This window comes from the organism of the source record quoted next, unplaced genomic scaffold, assembly GCF_019419815.1.
Source record: "Pyrus x bretschneideri cultivar Hongxiangsu unplaced genomic scaffold, Pyrus_bretschneideri_v1 Contig24, whole genome shotgun sequence".
Taxonomy (NCBI): Eukaryota; Viridiplantae; Streptophyta; class Magnoliopsida; order Rosales; family Rosaceae; genus Pyrus; species Pyrus x bretschneideri.
In genome coordinates this window covers 4584893-4606991 of record NW_025999546.1, presented here as the reverse complement: position 1 = coordinate 4606991, position 22099 = coordinate 4584893, and the positions used below count along the sequence as shown (strand labels likewise).

At 35.8% G+C, this 22099-nt stretch overlaps 2 protein-coding genes and 1 long non-coding RNA gene across 3 annotated transcripts; all 3 read left to right on the top strand.

The window, feature by feature from the left end:
• The first annotated feature begins 1888 nt into the window (after positions 1-1888).
• Positions 1889-7257, top strand: LOC103957636 (ubiquitin carboxyl-terminal hydrolase 24). Its single transcript, XM_009369822.2, has 7 exons — positions 1889-2290; positions 2809-3471; positions 3627-3814; positions 4956-5203; positions 5837-5982; positions 6147-6323; positions 6698-7257. The coding sequence occupies exons 1-7, from the start codon at positions 2276-2278 to the stop codon at positions 6881-6883; spliced, it is 1623 nt and encodes a 540-aa protein (XP_009368097.2). The 5' UTR covers positions 1889-2275; the 3' UTR covers positions 6884-7257.
• Positions 7258-10928: 3671 nt separating this feature from the next.
• Positions 10929-12810, top strand: LOC125478306. The gene is made up of 2 exons (XR_007259183.1): positions 10929-11419; positions 12513-12810. It is a non-coding gene; the product is annotated as an uncharacterized LOC125478306 (long non-coding RNA).
• Positions 12811-15358: 2548 nt separating this feature from the next.
• LOC125478374 lies at positions 15359-15964 on the top strand. The gene has a single exon (XM_048586527.1). The coding sequence runs from the start codon at positions 15359-15361 to the stop codon at positions 15962-15964; it is 606 nt and encodes a 201-aa protein (XP_048442484.1).
• Positions 15965-22099: the final 6135 nt, after the last annotated feature.

The following is a 22099-nucleotide window of genomic DNA, read 5'->3' as shown; positions in this document are numbered from 1 at the left end:
AAATGTAGTACATGATTTTCTTGGTACCCATGGCTGCGGGAAAACAACCTTGTTATTGGCCCTGGATAAATCTCTCAAGGCGAGTATTGCAAACCACAAAATATACAAACCTCATGACTATTCAGATGTTAATCTCAAAATAAATATATAATGGAGTGTAAACCGTGTTACAATCATCATAAAACCTCATGTTTTTGTTTCTTCAAGTTGCAGGGGAAAATTAAATACGAAGGAAAAAACTACAAAAGTAAAAAGAAAACGTAGACAAGGAAAAATGCAAGAAATTAACCATCTATGTCTCCACCAACCATCAATGCCTCACTAGGTTTCCACCATTTTTTAGGTTTTGCCGTGAGAATTCTTAATCTAAAAGGGTTTCGATTTTTTTATTTTTTTTTAATTTATTAGGTTTAAAAGCTTAAGGCTATTTATGTCTATTTAAGTGATATTTTGGATACATTTGAAAGCTTTTATAAAAAATGACATTTTTGAAATTAGGGGCTAATATTTGGCTATATTTGATAAATACTCATTTTGAAACCCATGATGTCACATCCTGGCCCGAGGCGGATCACTTCCCAGGCCCGCTCCACCACCGTAGCACGATATTGTCCGCTTTGGGCTTACCATTTCCTCACGGTTTTGTTTTTGGGAACTCACGAGCAACTTCCCAATGGGTCACCTATCATGGGATTGCTTTAGCCCCCTTCTCGCTTAACTTCGGAGTTCCTACGGAACCCGAAGCCAGTGAACTCCCAAAAGGCCTCGTGCTAGGTAGAGATGAGAATATACATATAAGGATCACTCCCCTAGACGATGTGAGATGTCACACATGAACAACACGAAAGCTCCTCTAAAATAAAATAAAAAACACATATACAAAGAACAGTCCAATAAAAAAAAAAAAACTAAAATTGAAAACCAAAATTTACAAAATCAAGAAAATAGCTTTTATTTTTTTCTTTTATTTTCTTAAATTAAAAAATGAAATAGTTATCATTTTTTTTAATTTTAAAAGAAATAAAAACAAAAATTGAAAACGAAACTTATCAAATGGTCCCTTAATAATAATATAGATTTCAACAGTTTACTAAAAAGACATTTCTAACAATAAATGTGGTTCACACACTTTTATTCTACTCCTACACACTTCTATCGATTTCTAACTAATAAATTGAATAAAAAAAAATTCAATAAACATAAATGAGCAAAAATGTGCTGAAAGCTAAAAGAAAATATGCAAAAATCATTTTTCTTCTAACACAAGCACTTATTATAAAGTGATTCGATGCACAGGCAAAATAGGCGCCTGCCTAAGAGCAAGTCCATCGAAGAGCATAGCTCGGTGGATAGGGGACCAAAAACACCCAATAGGCTGCCTCCCTTGCTCTAGCCCATGCAGCAATTGGGCTAGGGGTGGGCCCATGGGAGAGGGAAGGCAGGAATCAACAGCTCGAGTACCTGAGAGCGCTGATGCGAGGCTGACGTCAATCACGTTATAAAATTAATAAAAAATGTATAAAAAAAAAATTAATAAAAATGTAAAAATTTAATAAAAAATCTGAAAAAAATGATTTAATTTTTCTATAAATTTCTTATCATTATCTTCCACCTTAGACCACAATTTTATATTTTCTCAAATACTTTTGATTGTAGTTTCTTATTTAATTACATGTGGCGTAATGAGACTAATTAAAAATCATATCCGAAATTACAAATAAAATTATTTTTTATTATTTTATTAAATAAAAAATATTAATATTGTATTGTCTATTGTCATGACTATTCAATTTAAAGATGAAAATATAAAAGATAATTACTGTTAATTAAAGATATTTACTATTCATTATTCATTGAAGGGGATTTAATAGGTGGTAGCCCTTGGGGGCCTCTAATGCCCATGCTCAACAGGTCCTCACCTAAACGAACACAAAGAAGCCTATTTCCACACCGTCCCCTAAACCTAATCATCTCTCTCTCTCTCTCTCTCTCTCTGTGCAGTCGATGTTAGGGTTTGTTGAGGAGGTTCTTGAAGAGGGTTTCTTCGGTAAATGCTCTCTCCCTTCACCAATCTATCAGTTCCCTCTCCTTTCATGTCTTCAATCGACGTCCTTCTCTTCTCCTCTGCTCCTTCAGGGCCTCACAAAACCCTAATTCTTGGTTCCGGTTCTGACATTTTCCACATACTTGTTCCTTATTCTCAATCTTCTCGCACACAAAATTCCTGCTTTTCGTTGGGCGTTTCTGGAGTTTCTGATTCGGTTCTGCAAACGAAATGAGTGATTCTAAGGTGGGTTTTCTCTTTCACATTTGACAAGTTTGTATTTCCGTTAAGATTTTCGTTTGAGGCGGATTATGTCGATGAATTTTTACTTGTTTTGTGGAGTTTTTTAGTTAGGAAGGTTGTAAATTTGGGTAGTGTGACTGTGAATTAGTTCGTGCTTGGATGGAACTTCTATTGGTCTGGTGATGAATGCGAAGTTTTTGGGTGTTTTTGCCTTCATTTTTGCCAACTTTAAAACTAAAATGTATATGAATTGTGGAAATTTATTGTGATGGCGATGGCAACTCCGTTTTGACAATAGCTGTTGTATCTCACTAGGCTCTAAATTATCTGTTGAGTAATAATGCAGAAGTAAAGTTTTTATGATCATTTCTGTGTCAGCATCTGGTTGCCCGAACTCGTGCTGATTTACTGCTAGGTTATAATGTGATTTTGAATACTAATGTTTTTATTGGTTTGGGTTTTACTCTTTCATTCATGTGCTTGAAAGCCTGCTGACTTTTGTTGTTATTTCTTGTCTGCAGCTGCTAGTATTTGGGTCATTTTCTGAAGATGAGACCAGGTCGTTGCTGCTAAAGCAATCACCTGGGAAGGCGGAAAAGCCTGTGGAAAAGAATGTATTGCAGTTTGGGTCTATAAATTTTGTTACTCCAAAATCTTCTGGTGAATTTAATGGTGAATCAAGCGGACAGAAAAGTTCTTTGAAAGCGCCCACCAAATCTCAGCCCTTAAGTTCACTTAATAAGCAGAATGAAGTTAAGGCTGTAACAGCAGCAGATGATAATTTACCTGCATCGACAGCCACTCCGACAGAAAATGGATTTACTGATAATTATGTTAATGTTTCTGCCCATAGTAATGGTGTGAAAGTGGTGGCAACTGATAATGTTATCTTAACTTCATTGCCTTTATCCAAAGACGAAGGTGGTCTCTCCAATCAATTTTCAAGTCTGGAATTGCAGAATAGAGAGCAGAATGGCTGTGTTGATGATTTATCTCTTTCTGAGATTAAGGGGGCACTTCAGAAGGCTTCAAATGCGCCTGTCACTGTTTCTAAAATCTTGTTGCCTCGTGGTCTAATCAATTCAGGAAATCTGTGCTTTCTAAATGCAACCCTGCAGGCCCTTCTATCATGCTCTCCCTTTGTTCAGCTTCTTCAGGAATTAAGAACACTCAAAGTTCCTAAGGTTCTTTCTCCTCATTGTTATCTGTTTGTTCAATTCCTTGGCTTGTGGTTTTAGGAGAATTGCTCGGAAATGAGTAGCTACCTAGCTTAACCCTGGTTCTTTGTCTGACAAATCACTTGACTGATATGTTGCTCATTTAAACTTGAATTGATTAGGTTGACTTTCCAACATTGAGTGCATTTGCAGAGTTCGTCTCTGAATTTGACATGCCTAGTGGTTCAAGTTCGAAGAACAAAGATGCAAGTGTTCTCGAGACTGGTAGGCCTTTTAGCCCTGCCATGTTTGAAGGCGTTCTTAAGAATTTCACTCCAGATGTGCCAACTAACATCTCCGGCAGGCCAAGGTTTGTGTCTGATATTGGTTGATACTTTTCAGTTCTAGTTTTTTTTATTTATATCTTAAGCCTTCTTATTCCCTGTATATTTGGTGATTAATTTTATTTAGTCTTTCTAAATAAAGAGGAAAGGTCAGACATGGATTGCAATCTTTTTTCTCAATTATGTCAGTTGTTATTTTGTTACCTTGTGTTTTTGTAAAATTTCTGTTGATAGGTTATAGTTTTTGCTCCGGATTATCAAGTTTGATTGACAATTCTCATGCTTGAAATTTTGTGTGATGGTTAGAAAAAATGCCACCGTCTGATATAGCACAATCAAGATGCCTGCAGTTATGGTGTTTCCACTGAATATATTGTCATATTTTCTGAAAACCTGCTATGTTTTTGTCACATCCCGGCCCGGGGGGGACCCCTTCCTGGGCCCGCTCCACCACCGTAGCACGATATTGTCCGCTTTGGGCCCTGACCACGCCCTCACGGTTTTGTTTCTGGGAACTCACACGAGAACTTCCCAATGGGTCACCCATCCTGGGAGTGTTCTCGTGTGAGTTCCCAGAAACAAAACCGTGAGGGCGTGGTCGGGGCCCAAAGCGGACAATATCGTGCTACGGTGGTGGAGCGGGCCCGGGAAGGGGTCCTCCCCGGGCCGGGATGTGACAGTTTTCCTTTCTGTTTTTGGATTGTTACACCAATTGCAAGGAATGTAATGTGTAGTACGGGATTAGACCCTGAGTTTTTAGAAATTAATTGTTGATCGTAAAACTTTTTAACAAATAGGTTAATCTTCTCTATTATTTTGAGTTGGCCAATATTTTCTGCCCAGCATATCCATGGCCATTATATCTATATGTCTATATTCTACTTTTGATTTGTTTTAAGTATTAGGGAAAATGATAAGTCACCCATTTCAGTTACTGTTAAATAGTTTGTTATCTCTAAATGTAATTAGCTGTGCTAATGTTTGTGGTTAGTTAGAACTGTTATAAGGTTAGGCAGTTAAGGGGTATCTTTGTAAATAGCCAAAGGCTATATATATATGTCTTCACAGTGTACAAATCAATTATTCAGAAATATAATTGAAAGCTTACAGAGGAAGTTTCCAGTTTCTATATTAAGTTTCCTTTTGAAACTGTTGGTGTTTTTTCAGACAAGAAGATGCTCAGGAGTTCCTTAGCTTCATCATGGATCAGATGCATGGTGAATTACTTAAGCGTGAAGGACAATCCCCAAGCATTAACGGGCGCAAATCAACTCTCATATCTTCCGCAGAGGATGATGAATGGGAGACAGTTGGTCCAAAGAATACATCTGCAATAACCAGGACACAAAGTTTTGTTCCTTCAGAATTGAGTGATATTTTTGGAGGACAATTGAAAAGTGTGGTGAAGGCAAAAGGTGTGGCGGTTGCGTTATTATTATTATTGCCATTTAAGTTTTTATAGTTTTGCTAGCAGCTTTGTTAGATATATCTTTGTGTTATTGAATTCTTTTCGTTAGCACTTGCATTCTCAGGCTAGAGTAGCTTAACTTTTTCGTTTTTCCTCATAATTCAAATAGGTAATAGTTAATGTTGATTCACACGGTTTCATGTCTGAAAATTTTAAATTTAAATACAGCTTGAACAGTATATCTTTCTGATTTTCCAGATTTTGAATTCCATATTTCCTGTGGGCCTGTGAATTGAAGAAAAATTAAATTATCTATGATACATGAGTTTTAGCAGGAATTCATGGTTATTTCTGTGGTTCCAAGTTAGATGCCATATTTGGTATTCTAGATGATGTACACCAATGTCAAGGACTTCCTAGTTGGAAATGTAGTTGAAAATGTTTCTGTTGTTTCCTAGGGATTTTTTAGATGAAGAGATATAGCTGAAGCTTTTAATCATATTTGTAACCAAAGTATCTATTTACTGGTCCATCGAAAGGAACTCCTGATATCAACAGTCAGGTTTGCTCTGTAGTTTTTTGCCCACTCACTGTTGATTCTATCTGGAGTTTATGTGTTCATTTGGTTTTTGTTGAGCAGGAACTAAAGCTTCCGCGACTGTTCAGCCATATTTATTGCTCCACCTTGATATTTGCCCTGAAGCTGTTCGTACCATTGAAGATGCACTTAAGTTGTTTTCTGCACCAGAAACTCTTGATGGGTATCGAACATCAGCAGCTGGGAAGGTACTCATTGCTATTTTTTAATTTCTGATGTATGCCAGTATAAAATTGTTAGAATTCCAAGGTATTAATGCAACCGAGATACTATATAAGTCCTATGGTACCTCCTAGGCTTTGTATCGTTATGACATTTTATTATTAATATTAACCTTCTACATCGGTTTCAGGGTGGTATTGTGACTGCAAGCAAAACAATAAAGATACAGACCCTTTCAAAGATAATGATATTGCACTTGATGCGTTTTGGTTATGGAAGCCAAGGAAGCACTAAGCTGCTTAAACCCGTGCATTTTCCACTTGAATTGGTGTTGGGTCGTGAATTGCTTGTTTCTCAAAATACTGAGGTGATGCTCTTTTATATCTAATTAAACACTTTTTGAACTTTTATCTCGTGACCCTTATTTCTTCTTGATGAAGGGTGCATCGACTCTGATTGATACTTTATTGAGTTTTAGTTTGCTGTTATAGTGTGTTTTCAGTATGTCTTCTTTGACGTGTCTGGTAGGATGATGTCTGGTAGGAGTAGGACGTAACCTATAAACATGAATGATAACGCTAAACCCTATCCAAAGAAGAAAAGAAGTACTGAATTTTCCTTATTGTCGAGCTGTAACAAGTCTTGTTGTTTTCAATTAAGGTTTGCATACCTAGTGGCAGTTGTAGGCAGAATTTCAAATACTATTTTTGGTGCTTATTTTTCCATCCTTCGCTTCTGTAGGGTCGAAAATACATACTTGTTGCTACAATAACTCATCATGGGACAGAGCCATCAAAGGGACATTACACAACTGATGCTCTCTATGCCGGTCAGTGGCTACGGTTTGACGATGCGTCGGTCACGGCAATTGGGACCGGTAAAGTACTGCATGAGCCGGCATATGTCCTCATCTACAAACAATTATAAATGGGCAGTTCAAACAAGTAGTATACTGCATGAACAGGGTTATGTCTTCGTTTACGAGCAATTGTGGAAGCTAACCATGGAGTAACTCACTTCCCACTGGAGAGACCCCTCTCGTTCATATAGTTTATGGAGTGTCACCAGTTCTCTGGCCCCTGGGGTCGATGCGATAAACTTTGGTCAAGTCTCCATCCGATCGTCGATGCTTTTGAAAATGGCTGTAACAATTCTTCGAACTTGTCTGATTGCAGCAGTTTTCAGGTTTGTTGTGATGTAATATATATAAATATTTATATAGCGAGACAGAGAGAGAGGCCGGTGCCCCCAATTATATCAAGTGAATGTTTTGATATTAATCTTCAACTATATTTGGTGAATGCTTTTAATTATCCAATTACTTCCTGTTCTGTTGCACGACCATTATGTGAAGTAAAAATTTTCGGTGTGCCGGTACGCCAATGGCGTGTTTACCAAACGGGGTAGGAGTAGGGAGAATCGAATTGCAGGCCTTCCCAAGCATTTCAGAGTTCACTAGCTTTGTGGGAATTGGAAAATGAGTAGGGTCCGCCTAATATTCAGAAGTGAATTATGAAATTACCCTGAATTGGATTTCAGAGGTGGAGTTGGTATCTTTGTTTTGAAAAGATTTGGTTTTCTCACAAAAATGCACAAGGGATTTAGGACTTGTTTTAACTGAAAAACACTTTTTGAGTTTTATACGTTGAATTCTTGTTTGGTAGGATTCTTTTTAAATATTGGAATCAAAACTAACTTAAAAACATAGGTTATTTCTTAAAAATACTGAAAGTGAGTTTTTAGAGTTTTTTTTGCTTTCTCCTCAATATCTTTTTTTTGCTCTCTCCTAACCCTTTCTTTTTTCTCTTCTAACCCTCTCTTTCCTCTCTCCCCACGTCACACATTGTCTTCTTTCTCCCTCCTTAGCCTTTGTCTCATCACCCTCTCTTTCTTCTCACTCCTCACCTGCTCACCGTAATTTTTTGCTCTCTCCCTCACCTCCTCACCCTTACCTTGTCTTTCTCTCTCCTCACCAACTATTTCATCTCTTCTCTTTCCCAATTGTCTCTCTCCTCCAATTTCTGCTCAAGCTAGTTTGAATTCAAACTAAAAAAATTATTTTTAAAAACTCAACCAAACAGATTTTTTGAAGTTTTGAGATTTAAAAGAAATCTGTTTTTAAGTGATGTTATTTGAAAATTATTTTTAGGAACAATCAAAGTTTATGGGTAGGATACCAAACGGGCCTTAGTTTTCACACAAAAATGCACATCATTCATGATTTACATAAATATTGGACATATATGAAGAATCAAAAGGAGATCAAATTTCATTGTAGAAGAGGTAAATTGTTTTTGTTTTTTTAAGAAATAATGTTATCTTCACTAAGGGAAGGGGAATGGGCTTAGCCTCACAATGGGCTAGCAATAATATGATTCAAATTCGTTTTTGGTGAAACTAAACCTAAAACCTCTTACTTATAATTGATAAGAAATATTGTTATACCGTAATACTAAGTGGTTGTATAAGAGGTAACTTAGATATTAATTATATAACCAGTTTAATGTTTTTATTTTCTAAACTTGTATTCTTATAATACAAATTCAAGGGATACAATAAAAATTGTCACTTAGTATTACGGTCTAGTGGTATTTATCTTCACTTGTAATTGAGAGATTTTAGGTTCGATTCTTGCCAAAAACAATTTGGTTTTAGGTTCGATTCTCGCCAAAGACGAATTTATAAGATAAAATCATTTGTTTAAAAAAAAAAAAAATTGCAATCCCCATCAATTTTTAGGGTGACTTCCAGTTTATGAAAAATAAAAATCCAAGAAAAGGAGGTTTTTTTAAAATTAAATAATTCTCCGTCCAAACCTAGTGTAACTAAACAGGCCACAATCTCCTGACTTCTCTTCGATTTGACAAAATGGAAATCATGGATCAAACTTTCACTCTCCACTGGACCATGCTTCATCCGTCCATTCACCGTGAGACCGTTTCCGAACCCGAATGGTGTGATCTTCCGCCGCATACACTCCGTTCCCGTGATCCGCGCACTCGGGTCGGAATCATCCTGCCAGGGGGAGAATAAAAAAGAGGCCGCGACTCCCTTTGGTATGCTACTTTTGATATTTAGGGTTAGGGTTTATGATCCAGGTTGCTTAATTCTCAGCTTCTTTTAACTCTTAGCTTTAGGGTTTATATTATATAGTGCAAATTGGTTCGTTGGTTGAGTATAATTTCTCATCATATATCTCTAAAGAGTCCTTGGTTTGTGATCCAGGTTGCTTAATTCTCAGCTTCTTTTCTTTTTTGTTTAGTTTGTACTTGACGTTAAAATGGAATTGCAAACTGCAAACAGATAGCAAGGCAGAAGCATCAAAGAGTCGTGGAGTGCCTGGTTATTGGTCTATTTTCATAAAAAATGCCTAGTTATTGATCCTGTTTCATAAATAATACAGGGTTATTGAGTCAGTTTTATAAATAGTGCCCTAGTTATTGATCCATCATAAATAGTGCCTAATTTTTCGTCATGTTTCATAAATAGTGTCTAGTTCTTGATTCAGTTTGATAAATAATGTATAGTTCAGTTTTATAAATAGTTTCCACCTATTGGTTTAGTATTAGAAATATTGTCTAATTCTTGGTTTCGTTTCATAAATAATGTCTACTTATTGGTCCAATTTATAAATAGTATTTAATTCTTGGTTCAGTTTCATAAAGTTTGAAACTTAGACCCTATTTGGTCCTGTAAAAGCACCCATTGCGTCGAAAACGATGAACGCATAAGTAATCCTTTAAACAAAAAACTTAAGAAGATTATGTTCTCGGTAATTATGTCTAAAAATTCCCACACATTTTTTACATACCTACAATAATTACTTGTAGCTCTCCATCTAATTTCTTGAGCTTGCGTGTCATCTTAGAGAAATTTTTTGTTGTGGCCATAACATAAGTGGTATACCACGTGTTATTATGTAAGTGGTGAGAAATTTTATTTTTTATGTTATTAATTTTTTAACATAAGAATTTCACCATTTATATAAAAATACATAGTGTACCAGCTCATATTCTGGGCACATTGAAAAATCTCTAATAATCTTAACTACTATTGAGCAACAACACCACACAAATAAAATTGAGGAATGTAATTTAATTTGAAGCTTTTTCTTAAAAAAAAAAAATACACACACACACACACACACATATATATATATATATATATATATATCTATCTCTTTTGGGCCATTTCCAATCGAAGGGTCCAAAGGGTAGAAAAACGTTCGAAAATCATCTCCAACCGAGGGCAAGGCCAGAGGGGTCGTGGGCCCCACGAAATCTGAAAGGGCCAAAGAGCCAAAGGGCTGGACAGAAATGTGAGCATTCCTGTCGGTTATATCCGACAAGAATGCTAGGCCAAATTTTCAAATACAACGGCTAGCTGACGTTATCTAGCTTTTTTTTAAAATTTTTTTTATGGTTTTAATTTTTTTTTATTTACAATTTTTTTTCCTATAATTTATATTTTTAAATTTAATTTTTTTTTCCTATAACTTCTATTTTACAAAATTTGTTTCATATTTTTTTTAAATTCTATTTTTTTCTATAACTTCTTAAGCCATTATACAACATTAACTTAAATTAAGTAACATGAAACAACATTAAACAATATGAAACAACCTTAAATAACATTAACCAACATAAAAATTAGTCAACATAAAAATTATTCATTTAACAACATGAAACTTAAACAACATTTTTAAAAACATTTAACAACATAAAATTTAAATGCCTACTCTATGCTTCTTTGGGTGGTCATGCTGACGTCATTTACCCGTTGGATTTGAATTTAAGTTGTAATTTTTAAATAATAAATTATGTTTAACCCTATAATCTTTTGGTTCTCGATTGGAAACGATTTTTTATGACAAAACTAAAACAAGTCCTTTCACTTCGGTTCGAGATGGTTTTAACAACAACTGACAACGAAAGAAAAAAGAGGAGTGTGGAAGGTGGGCGTGTAAGCGCGCCCAGCGCAGATTTGTGTTTTTTTATTTTTTATAATTTTTTTTATCTTTGTTATTAAGTAATGTTATCAGATAATTTTTTATTAAGATGAAAAGATTTGAAGTCATTTGTGTTTTTTCATAAATTTAAACAGAACAGCATTGCATCGATCCCGTTGAAGTTTTCCGATTTCGAATTTAAGGTGGACCCGGGCCGAACCGCACACCGTGCCCACTCTAACTGTCACAGCTCAGTGAAAGGTAAGGAGAAAAATGGCGGAAAAGGAGGAAGCGAATGGGCCAAGAGGTCTGCTGTAGAAAGGGAGCGGACGATAACCTCTTTCCTTTGGATCGGAGCTTGCTGTCGAGAGGCACAACTTCTCCTTCGTTCAGATCCTCGGCTTCCTCGACTTCCAATCTCGCTCTCTGCTCGACCACGCCTTCATCCGCCGCGACACCGTCGCCAAATTCCACCCCGCCCGCTGCCCGCCGCGCAACATTCCTCTTTCCGATCGGTGCGCCTCTCTCTCTGAGCTTGATTTTTCAATTTTCCTATTAATGTACTTTTTATTGGTCGAGCGCTGTGAAATTGCTAGAGGTTTAAACGTTATGTGAATTTCTTAAAGATTGTTGAAGTTAAATTTTGAATTTTGGCTCAAATTAACGTGTAATTTTTTTTTTCTAGACACGAATTAGTTTTTGGATTGATGAGTCTGAAATCCGAAATTGTTCGAATTATAAACTCGGCACCAAATTTGTTAGTGTTCTTCACTAGGAGCTTTAGATTTTTTACCGTATGCTGTACAACAAAGTCTATGAGCAAGCAAAGAAGGCGTCGGGCTATGTTTTTTGGCACAAATGGAGATATTGACATTGAGAAAATGAAGCTGTCAAAGTGCTTTCAGGCTTTGCAGGGGCACTCCAGTGCCTTGTGAGCCTTGGCAAGAGACTCATTTCCATCAGGATTTCATCAAAACAAACGGAATCCAACGGCATGTACCTCAGGAGTGAGAGAGACAGAGCTGAGAGATGAATGAGAGAACAGGGGAGGAGTTTCTTGCTGAAATTTTCATAGTTGCGTGTACACCTTGAAGACCTTGTAGAAATACGCATCGCCCTCGTGCATGCACAAAATTAAAAATTTTAAATTAATGAATAACCGTTTGGAAATTAGAGTTTAGGATGAGGAAATGGGTGGAATTTGAAGGACCTGTTGCGGCAATAATAAGGGACCTCTCTGAAGATGGAGAATCTGGCTTTCAAGGGATCATCGCCTTCTCTGAAGATGGAGGCTGCAAATTCTTTAAACCCAATCCCGAATCGATCCTGAAATTTTAGTATAGGAATCGGTCTCACATTTTCATTCGTTCGGTAATCCCGAACTGAACTGAAATAAAAATATATATATTAATTTAGGGTTCGAATGGTATTAGAATGGAAGACCTCTGTGCTTAAATCCTTGCAACGCTCTTCGTATTTAACTTGAATAGTTCTGCAAGTGGAACTAGCTCACCAGATGGTGTAATTCAATTCATTCCTCAAATTTCGTTTTGTTTTACGATTTTTTACTTATACAATTTGTCTCAATTTTCATGGTTTTACCTGCAGATTAGATTTTGATTGATTCCTTGACAATGTACTGGTGTGATCATGCTATTTAGCACGTCGGTGCTCCATGAATATAGATGTTTGTGAAAAAATTGAAGCGATCATGTTACTCATCAATCTTCATTTGGTTCTGTATTTGTCATCCTGGTTGGATACATCGATTATTCTGTGATTGTATCTATTTGTGCATTGTTTGGTTTTATCTAGAGATAAGGTTTTTTTAGCTGGAAGTCAGAAGAACAATTCATAATTTTATATTTCAATTTGGGATTTCCGATTTGTTCCGAAATTTCAAAAATATTTCGGGATTCCCGAAATTTGAGATTACTGAAAATTTGGTTTGTAATTGATCTTTAAAATTTCATCCCTAAAAATTTCAGTTTGAGATTCGAGATACTAGTTTTGATTTGGTATCCCATACCGAACCAGCTATCGTAGCAACGAAAGCAGAATGTAATATTGTTCCTCAAAAAAAAAAAAAAAAACAAAGAAAGAAAGAAGCAAAATATAGTATTAAAATGATATTAATGTTTATAAGAAAAAATCTTTGAGAAATGCCAATGAGATTTTTTTAAAATAGGGTTCTTTACGTATGAGATGACAGAAAGTTTATATAAATTTTGACTTTTGAAAAAGTTTTCTTAGTATTTCTCAAAATTTTTTATTGTTATCGAAACACGAATAGTACACCATATACGTTATTGTGTAGGTGAGGAGAAGTGGTATTTTTTAAGTTTTTAATTTTTTTTTTAATATTAAAAAAAGAAAGAGGAAATTTGTCACCGTTACGACTGACGAGATTCGCCAATGGCTTTCTCAAGGCGGACGCCAGATGGCAACGTCCCAACGTAGGATTCTTGAGGCCGGGTCTCGGGGGCTCCAGGTGTGGTCCGGCAGCTAGGGTCCCTGGGTAGCTTACGACTTACGAGCCTTAGGTGCGGGTTCACGAGATCGTACTAGCTAGTTGCATTATTTATCACTTGGATAGTTCTTCCTGATAGCCCTGACAGTGAAGCTTCCCTGTAGCCTCCCCTATGTGGAAGTGCATATTTTATTTTATTTTTCTCTTTTACAAACACTTTATAGATGATAAGTAACAAACGCTCCGTCAGGATTCTTTCCTAAGCAAATGATGAGGATCTTCCTGATCAGCTTATCGGACTGTTTAAATTTTATCTAACGATTACAAATAGAGGATTTCTCTAAAAATTATAATAATTATAATCATTAAATAAAATTTGAACGGCCTATAAGTCTAGTCAAGAAGATCCTCACTACAAATCCGTAGAAATCCGTAGAAAATCACAAATCCGTAGCTATAGCCTAGGCAGGTGAACCACAAATCCGTAGAAAATCACAACTATTCCAGTGGTTCCGCAAGAGTCAAAATTCTCCACATCTTTGTTTGACTGGAGGCCTGGAAAATCGAGGTGGCGAAAGTCACTTGTTTGTTTATGGTTTAATTGCAAAATCGTATCAAGGCACGCTACACAACTAAGGACAAATGAAATATACATGAACATATTTCCAACACAGAGGGTAATTAATTTAGAAAAACATTTTTGTCAAGCTAACACACCAATTCATGCATATGACTTGGTTCTTCTTTTGTTAAAGAGTCCTATTTTATTTTAAGAACGTATTAGGAAAGCTAAGGTGCACACATTCTTCTCCTAAAAGGATTTTTCTTGTACAATCAGATTATGAATCCTGAAAGCAAAAACGGAATGAGAATGCAAGTGTGCTTTCTAATCCCAAATAGATTAGAAGACTTAATCATACTATGAATGTCAACCACACCCGACACTTATAAATAGGGTGCGCCAGAGAGGGATGAAAAGCTAAGCATAAAACAAGGACACAACAGAGAGAAAAGATTGGTTCTAGGCTATGTTGCACACTACGATATGACATTGGTATACATCAAATTTTAAAAAACGAAGACATGATATACGACATTAAAAAAAAAAATATATATATATATATATATATATAATATCATAAAATAAGCATTCAAGAGAAAACCAAACAATGCTAAGAGTAGTTCCAGCGTGTGAAATCTCCCGCTAGGCAATACACTATGCTATCCATCTAGTGAACAGTAACTGCCGTTAATGAACATTAATCGCATTTTGCATCTCCACCGTTGCACTTCAATAGCCATGATAATGGGCAATAAAATATTAGTATTTTTTTATTTTTAAAATAATACAAAAATAATTTTAATTGTAATTTCGGATAAGATTTTTAATCGTTCTCGTTGTGCCACATGTCATTATCCGAAAATTTATTAAATAATACAAAACAGTTTTATTTGTAATTTCGGATATGATTTTTAATCGTTATCGTTGCGCCACTTGTCATAAAATCCGAAAAGACAATTATTGATAATGGATTTCCGATAAGATTTTTAATCGTACTCGTTGCGCCACGTGTCATTATCCGAAAATACAATTATTGGTAATGGATTTCTGATAAGATTACTAACCAATCACGTCGCGCTACGTGTTATAATCTGTTTACAATCTTTGATGATAGATTTCCATCATATTCTTAACAAATGACGGCATGCCACGTGGCATTATCTATAACCTAATCTTTTCTGAATCATCCATATAATCCACCATCAATCCTCACAAATCTCACATCAATTTTCTCAAGATCTCTATCATTATTCATAATTTCTCTTTTTTTTTTACAACGTCTTCTTCTTCTTCAAGGATGATGTAGGAACTCAATCAGCAAGAGAAAGAATTGTTTAACCAATCAAAAGTAATGTTCAATCTCCAAGTGGCAAAAAATGAGAGGGAAGAGGATGAGGAGTGTAGAAGGAGAGATGATGAAAAATGGACAGAGCCTCACATTTCCGTCGAGTCATCCAAGCTGCGGCTCAGATCTGCAGGCCCAGCTGTTCCGAAAACCTTGATAGAAGCAGGCAACGACGAGGTACAGAACTCTTAGACGATTATTTTATCGGTAATAGTGCATTCGCGGATACGTACTTTAGACGTCGTTTTAGAATGGAACAACATTTGTTCAATAGAGTCATGATTGCTATTTGCAACCATGATTCTTACTTTGTGCAAAAGAATTATGCTTTTGATGCTATGAGTCTCATTCCTAAGCAAAAAATTACTACTACCTTGCAGATGTTTGTATATGGAGCATCTGCAGACCAAGTGGATGAGATAACGAGGATGGGGGAATCAACCATTCTTAAGTCCCTGATGAGATTTTGCGAAGTAATCGAATCTATCTACACTGCAGAGTACCTCCGGAAACCTACTGACATGGACTTGCAAATGTTTCTGAAGAAGGCTGATATGCGAGATTTTCCTGGGATGATTGGAAGCATTGATTATATGCACTGGACGCGGAAAAACTATCCAAGTGCATGGCAAGGTACTTATGGGCACAGAAAAAGAACAAAAGTATCATTTTGGAGGCGGTGACATCTTTTGATAGATGGATTTGGCACGCCTTTTTCGGGGTTCTGGAAGCTCAAAATGACCTCAACGTCCTTGCCTAATCCCCAGTGTTCAACTATGTCCTGCAAGGAAATGCACCAAAAGTCACGTACTGCGTCAACGAACGTATGTACGACGGTCCATACTACTTAGCAAACGACATTTACCCAAGGTGGTCAACATTTGTCAAAACAATACCACGTTCGTGAAGTGCAAATGAAAAACACTTTGCAAGCTGTCAAGAGGGGTGTAGGAAGGATGCAGAATGTTGTTTTGGTATCCTCGAAGCTTGCTGGGCGATTGTCAGGGATGCTGCTAGATTGTTTGATGTAGAGTCGCTTCAATCCATCATAATGACGTGTATTATTCTTTACAACATGATTGTGTAAGATAAGTACGATTATGATGCTGTTGATGAATATGAACCAAACACGATGAACAATTCAAGAACATATATATATTGCGCTCATGACACCATAGAAGAAACCGTGCAACATGGGCCATTAGAAAGGATAGATGTTACAATGAATTGGTTATTCAACGATATACTGCACTTCAAAGACCATGTATGCACAATGCCCAGCAAAATGACCTGATAAAGCACCAGTGTGCATTGAAACAAGCTGAAGATAATTAAGTTCATTTAGTGTGTTTGTTTTTATTTGGTGTGTTTATTTAATTTTAGTTGGTGTGTTCTTTTTAGTTTAGCTTTAGTGAGTTTTTTATTAATCGGTATGTTTATATAATTTTATTTGGTGTGTTTTTGTTATTTAAATAAATATTCTCTTAGTATAAATAACTTACCAAATTCAATAAATTTACTCACTTTCAATAAAGTACTAAATTCAATAAATTGAAAACAACATAAAATATTATATTCAATAAATAATAAATTACAACGTAAAGTGATTGAAAAATTATGAGCTCCGATTACAAAAACTACTTTATTCATCATCACTTAACCAATTTGTGATGCTAGGATGATCTTCTCTTGTGGTGCTAGGACCATCTTGTCTTGCTCTTGCTTCTCTTGCACGCCTCCTTCGTATCACGTCCGCTTTCTCTGACTTCCAAAAATATTTAGAATTTGAAGACTTCTCTTCTAAAAGCGTGTTCATAATCTCACGATCTCGTTGAGCCATCATTTCTTCTCTAACCTGTTCCCTTTCTTGCCTAAGTAGCTTTCTTTCTCTCTCATTAACTTGAAATTCTCTCTCAAGAACTGCAGCTTTTGCTTCCTCTCTAACCTTATCCGCCTCAAATTTTGCTATTTCCCACGCCAAAGTCAATTCATCTTGACAAGCAAGTTCTTCAATGTACTTTGCATAGCTATTCTTGAAAACACTCTTTTTTCTTTTTAAAGTCTTCTTACTTCAGGCCTAATTAGATAACGAATCGAATCGACGCTTGTTCAGGAAAGACATTTCGGGCACTTCTGCATCATCTTCATTAACATGCAAAAACGAGAAAAAAACAAATTAAATGTTTTATCTTGTTGTTTGTCTCGGTTTTGCAAGATTGGAGGGTCCTCACACAGATTTAAACACATGCAGTTAGATCTTGCTACATTTCACAACCATAAATCGGAAACGAGAAAAAAACAAATTAACACACATGGAGGAGTGATTTACCTTCATGCATCTTAGCTTTGCACGCTTGTTCCACCATGGATGGGTTAGAGAAACACGTATGAAGAAGCGGCTGTGAGATGGAAGGTTTGGAAGAATGGGCGTTGGGTGAGAGGCTGAGAGAAATGAGAGAGGGCTGCGAGGGTTGAGATTGGAGAAATGAGAGCCCTTCTGATTTTTCTAGAGAAAGAGAGTGGCTTTGGTTTCTTAAAAACGACGTTATTATTATTCTGAAAAGGAGATGGGAATGGACAGAAGAGGGCTCTGGGCTCGAGGGCAAATCCAATGTTGGATTAAACGCTGCTAGCGTTTTTGGTTTCAAATAACAAATGACGCTACTACATCTTTATATTGCAGCCGTTGCTAGAGTTGGACGCATGTATGGGCTTGTACGTGTTGGTCATCGCGTTTCCACCAAGCATCCCAGGTGACGAGTTCGATCGCATCGCCTGTCAAATTTCCACTTTATTTCTCTGTTTTGTTTCCAGCGCCTTTCCTCAATTCCAGGTTCAGGTTCGAACCGTGCCAGGTGTGTCCAATTCCTTTTATTTTGTTTTGTCATTTATTTGTTATTTTATTTTATTTTTTCTGTTTTTATTTTTCCTTTCCTAGTTTATTTTGTTTGCTTTTGCTCGATGTTTTTTTTTTTTTTCAAAAATTTGTTGTTCTAGGGAATAGTCTTTTATTTTATTTTCCTTTTATTTTTCACACCTTGAGGACAATGTGTGATTTAAGTGTGGTGTGGGAAAGTAGAAGTTTTGGGTATTTTAATTTTTGTGTCAGTTAAAAATTTTCGTTTTTAAGTTAATATCCATAGTTTATTTTAAACGGTAGAACAAATGGACATGGTGAAGATTAATCTCACAGTAAAGTCTTTTTATTTATCGTTGCTTAGACACTCATTCATGAATTATACTTTGAAATTTGCACATCACACCAACATGGTTTGTGGGGAGTGAGATTGGAACATTTACATTTTGTCCAAGTGTATTTTAATTTTTGTTCTAAATAAAGTAAAGCTAGTTGTTATAAATGAAGTAATAATTGTCCCACCCGAGGCTTTGCTTAGTAACTGGGCTAGTCCTGCCTAATCAACAGTGATTCTCGCGTTAAACAGTAGAGTTTTGGCATAGGGCATGGTGGTTAGTTGGTTTCGTAACATTTTCAGCTCGAGTTAATAAGTCCTTAGGGGTGCTCTACATCTAATGCCGTAAAGCCTTAGTGGTTTGGGAGTCATTGACCTAAAGTTTGCTACATGGGTTGGATCGAAAGCTTAAGGGAACTGACGTTGCATGACCACTATTGTTACTAAAAAAAAAAAAAATTATTATGAAGAAAAAAATAGAGAGAAAAAATTGATTATATAAGTGTGTGAAGAATTAAATGAAAGGGATGAGAGGTAAGAGTTTCGGTCGAGTCTCCTTAAGTATGATGGTTCACTTTACACCGAAGGAAGTTTGTGAATTCTTTTCTAATTGATTCTAAATGGCTTTAGACTTTGTGGTGGGATTGGTTGGAACTTTGAAAAGATGTTCTAATTTTTAATATTTTCTATAGATTGCAACTTGAAAGTGAAAATTTTGTTTTAGCTAGGTTTTATTCAAGTTTTTAGTCCATTAGCTTTTATTTTGTTGTCTAGATTTGTTTTGCTTGAGGACAAGCAAAAAGCTAAATTTGGGGGTATTTTGATGAGTAGATTTTATATTCTATATTTAACCTTATTCTTAGTATATTTTGGTTACTATTTTGGAAGAATTTTGATACTTTGAATTGTATTTTCAATATAGGACTTTTGATTTCCTCTGGAGCAAAACGTGATCAAATGAATGAATTTTGGAGTAATTCTAGTTGGAGGCGTTTGTGAGTCACTTAGCTTGATTGTATCCAAATATCAAATTTTTCCATCAAGCGGCTATTTTCTGGCAATAAAATAAAGGAGCAATGCGCGGTCCATTAGCTTTTATTTCTGGAGATGTGTTTAGAACGTTCTGATCTTCAAAACAAGCAATCATGGGTCGGATTTGGAGGATATTTGAGACTAAAACATGGATGGACAGTTTCTTTGCAAATTCTCCTAACTTAATTAGGGCTTTATTTTTTAAGATATTTTATTATTATTTAGTTTCCTAGTTGGAATAAAAGACCTTGTTTTTAGGGATTGTGTGATGGATGTTAGGGATATAAGGCTTTGGTCAAGTTTAGTTTAGGTGCTACGTTTCTTTTATGCGATTTAGGAGACAGAGAATAATTGATAGGGTTTTTGAAGATTTCAGATTTTTACTTTAAGGTGTTTTCAATCCTTTTCTTGATAATAATATTTTCTATGATTTTAATTATGAATATGCATAACTAATTCGTTTTGCTAGGGTGAAGCCCTGAGCCTTAGCATGAATAAATAATTAAAATTCATAGGATTGCTAGGTGATGCTAGAACCCATAAGTAATTAAAATTCATAGGATTGCTAGGTGATGGTGGATCCCTAGTACTTTTATGAATTGGTATTTAAAACTTTTTTCTTTTATTGTATTAGTTCGGGCAAATTTACTATTTATTTTTAATTAAAATTCGTTTTTAATATAACCCAATTCCAAAATCTCTTTTCTCAAATTTTATTTTAAGTAGTTAATTGGAATTGTTTCTACATAAATTATTGAAATAGTCCTTGTGGAGAACGACGTTGCATGAGCATCGATACTACAACAACCTTATACTCTTTCTTTAGGTTCTAAAAATCCTATCATACTTGTTAGAATTCCTCCGTCCCACATCGACCAGAAAGCTTGAGAACAAGCCCTTTAAATAAAATTACCCCACTCTAACTAACACCAAAGTCTTTTGCAATAAAACCTCACACTTGACGTATTGAGCAGGTGACCAAGTGGGGACAATATCGAAGTTGTTAAAGTGGGCTCTCGGCCCATCTACCTAAAATTCAACATGGTATCAGAGCCAAGGGACGAGCTCGTACTGCCACGTGAACGGGTGAGTCCCCTTTGGCCCCACGCGAATGGGTGAGCCTCGACATGGCTCCACATAGAGCAAAAGATGCCACGTGCCACTAGCCCAACGCGAATGGGTGAGCCCCAACTTGGCTCCATGTGGTTACCGATGTGTGAAACTTCACGTGTGACCCATAAAAATGGGGTTTCACGTGCGAGGGAGTGTTAGAATTCCTCTGTCCCACATCAGCCAAAGGGCTTGAGAACAAGCCCTTTAAATAGAATTACTCCACTCTAACTAACACCAAAGCCTTTTGCAATAAAACCCCACACCTAACGGATTGAGAAGGTGGCCAAGTGGGGACAGTATCAGTGTTGTTAGAGTAGACCCTCGGTCCATCTACCTGAAATTTAACAATACTACCTATATGTAAACCCTAAACTTCAGAGTTAAAATAAGTTGAGAACTAAACAGTAAAATAGGTTCCTAGATCACAAACCCCAACCCCAAATATCAAAACCAGCATACCATAGGGAGTTGCGGCCTCTTAGGAACGAAGTGTATGCGGCCTCTTAGGAAATCTAATCTAATGGTTATAAAGAGTTTGAAATCTTATTTAGATAAGAAATAATTGATCATGATATAGGCATGACATAATCTAATAATGGAGTCATGACATAGGCATGACATAATCCAATAATGGAGCCATTCTAGTTATGTTTTTGTAAAGAAATAAATTTGGTGTTAGAATTTGAAGTTTTTATTGTCAAAATGTTTACAAAATTATTTTAGAACAATGTAATATTAAATTAATTAAAATTTTTTGCACCCAATCAAATTGTCACATAAAATCGTTAAAACCTCAAATCTTCAAATTTAGGGATTCTACTACAGATGAGAGATAAAGAAAAAAAAAGATATAGTGATCATGCCGTAAAACCATGTTCATTTCTATTTGACGTTATTTTTTCTCCTTCATAGAGCAGCGGTATCTCCCCAATCCACAACCTAGTGTGGAATCTGGATCGTTTCATTGAGCACCATTTCTTTTAGATATAAAGATATTTTGACTCTATTGTATCAAGTCATAATCTATGCCTTAGATTTTGTCATGCATACGTAACATAACAAACGCATTTTAAACAAGTGAATCGAACATCAAAAGCCAAATAAATTAATTGAAATTCCCAAAAGCACAATTCTTCTGAAAGGTTTACTAATAATTTCTTTCCCAAAACTTCACAACCCAACCGCTTGCTTTGCTTCAACTTGAGCAGTGGTCCCTTCCCTTTGCTCCAAAAAGTGCTTCTGCATTGCTTTGATTAGTTGATTTTCCACTAATACTTGTAGGATGGTCCAAATTAGAGGGCTGTTTATATTAATTAATCTAAAAAACCAAGTTCAAGTGATGAAAACATCACCTTAATTTGTAGCTTTAGTTGGTAGCTTCCTTTCGCATGAACCAATTAAACAATTCTGGCTCAAGTTTCATATTTTATTTTTATTTATTATAGTTTTATTGTTTTATTATAATAAATAGGGGTCTAATTC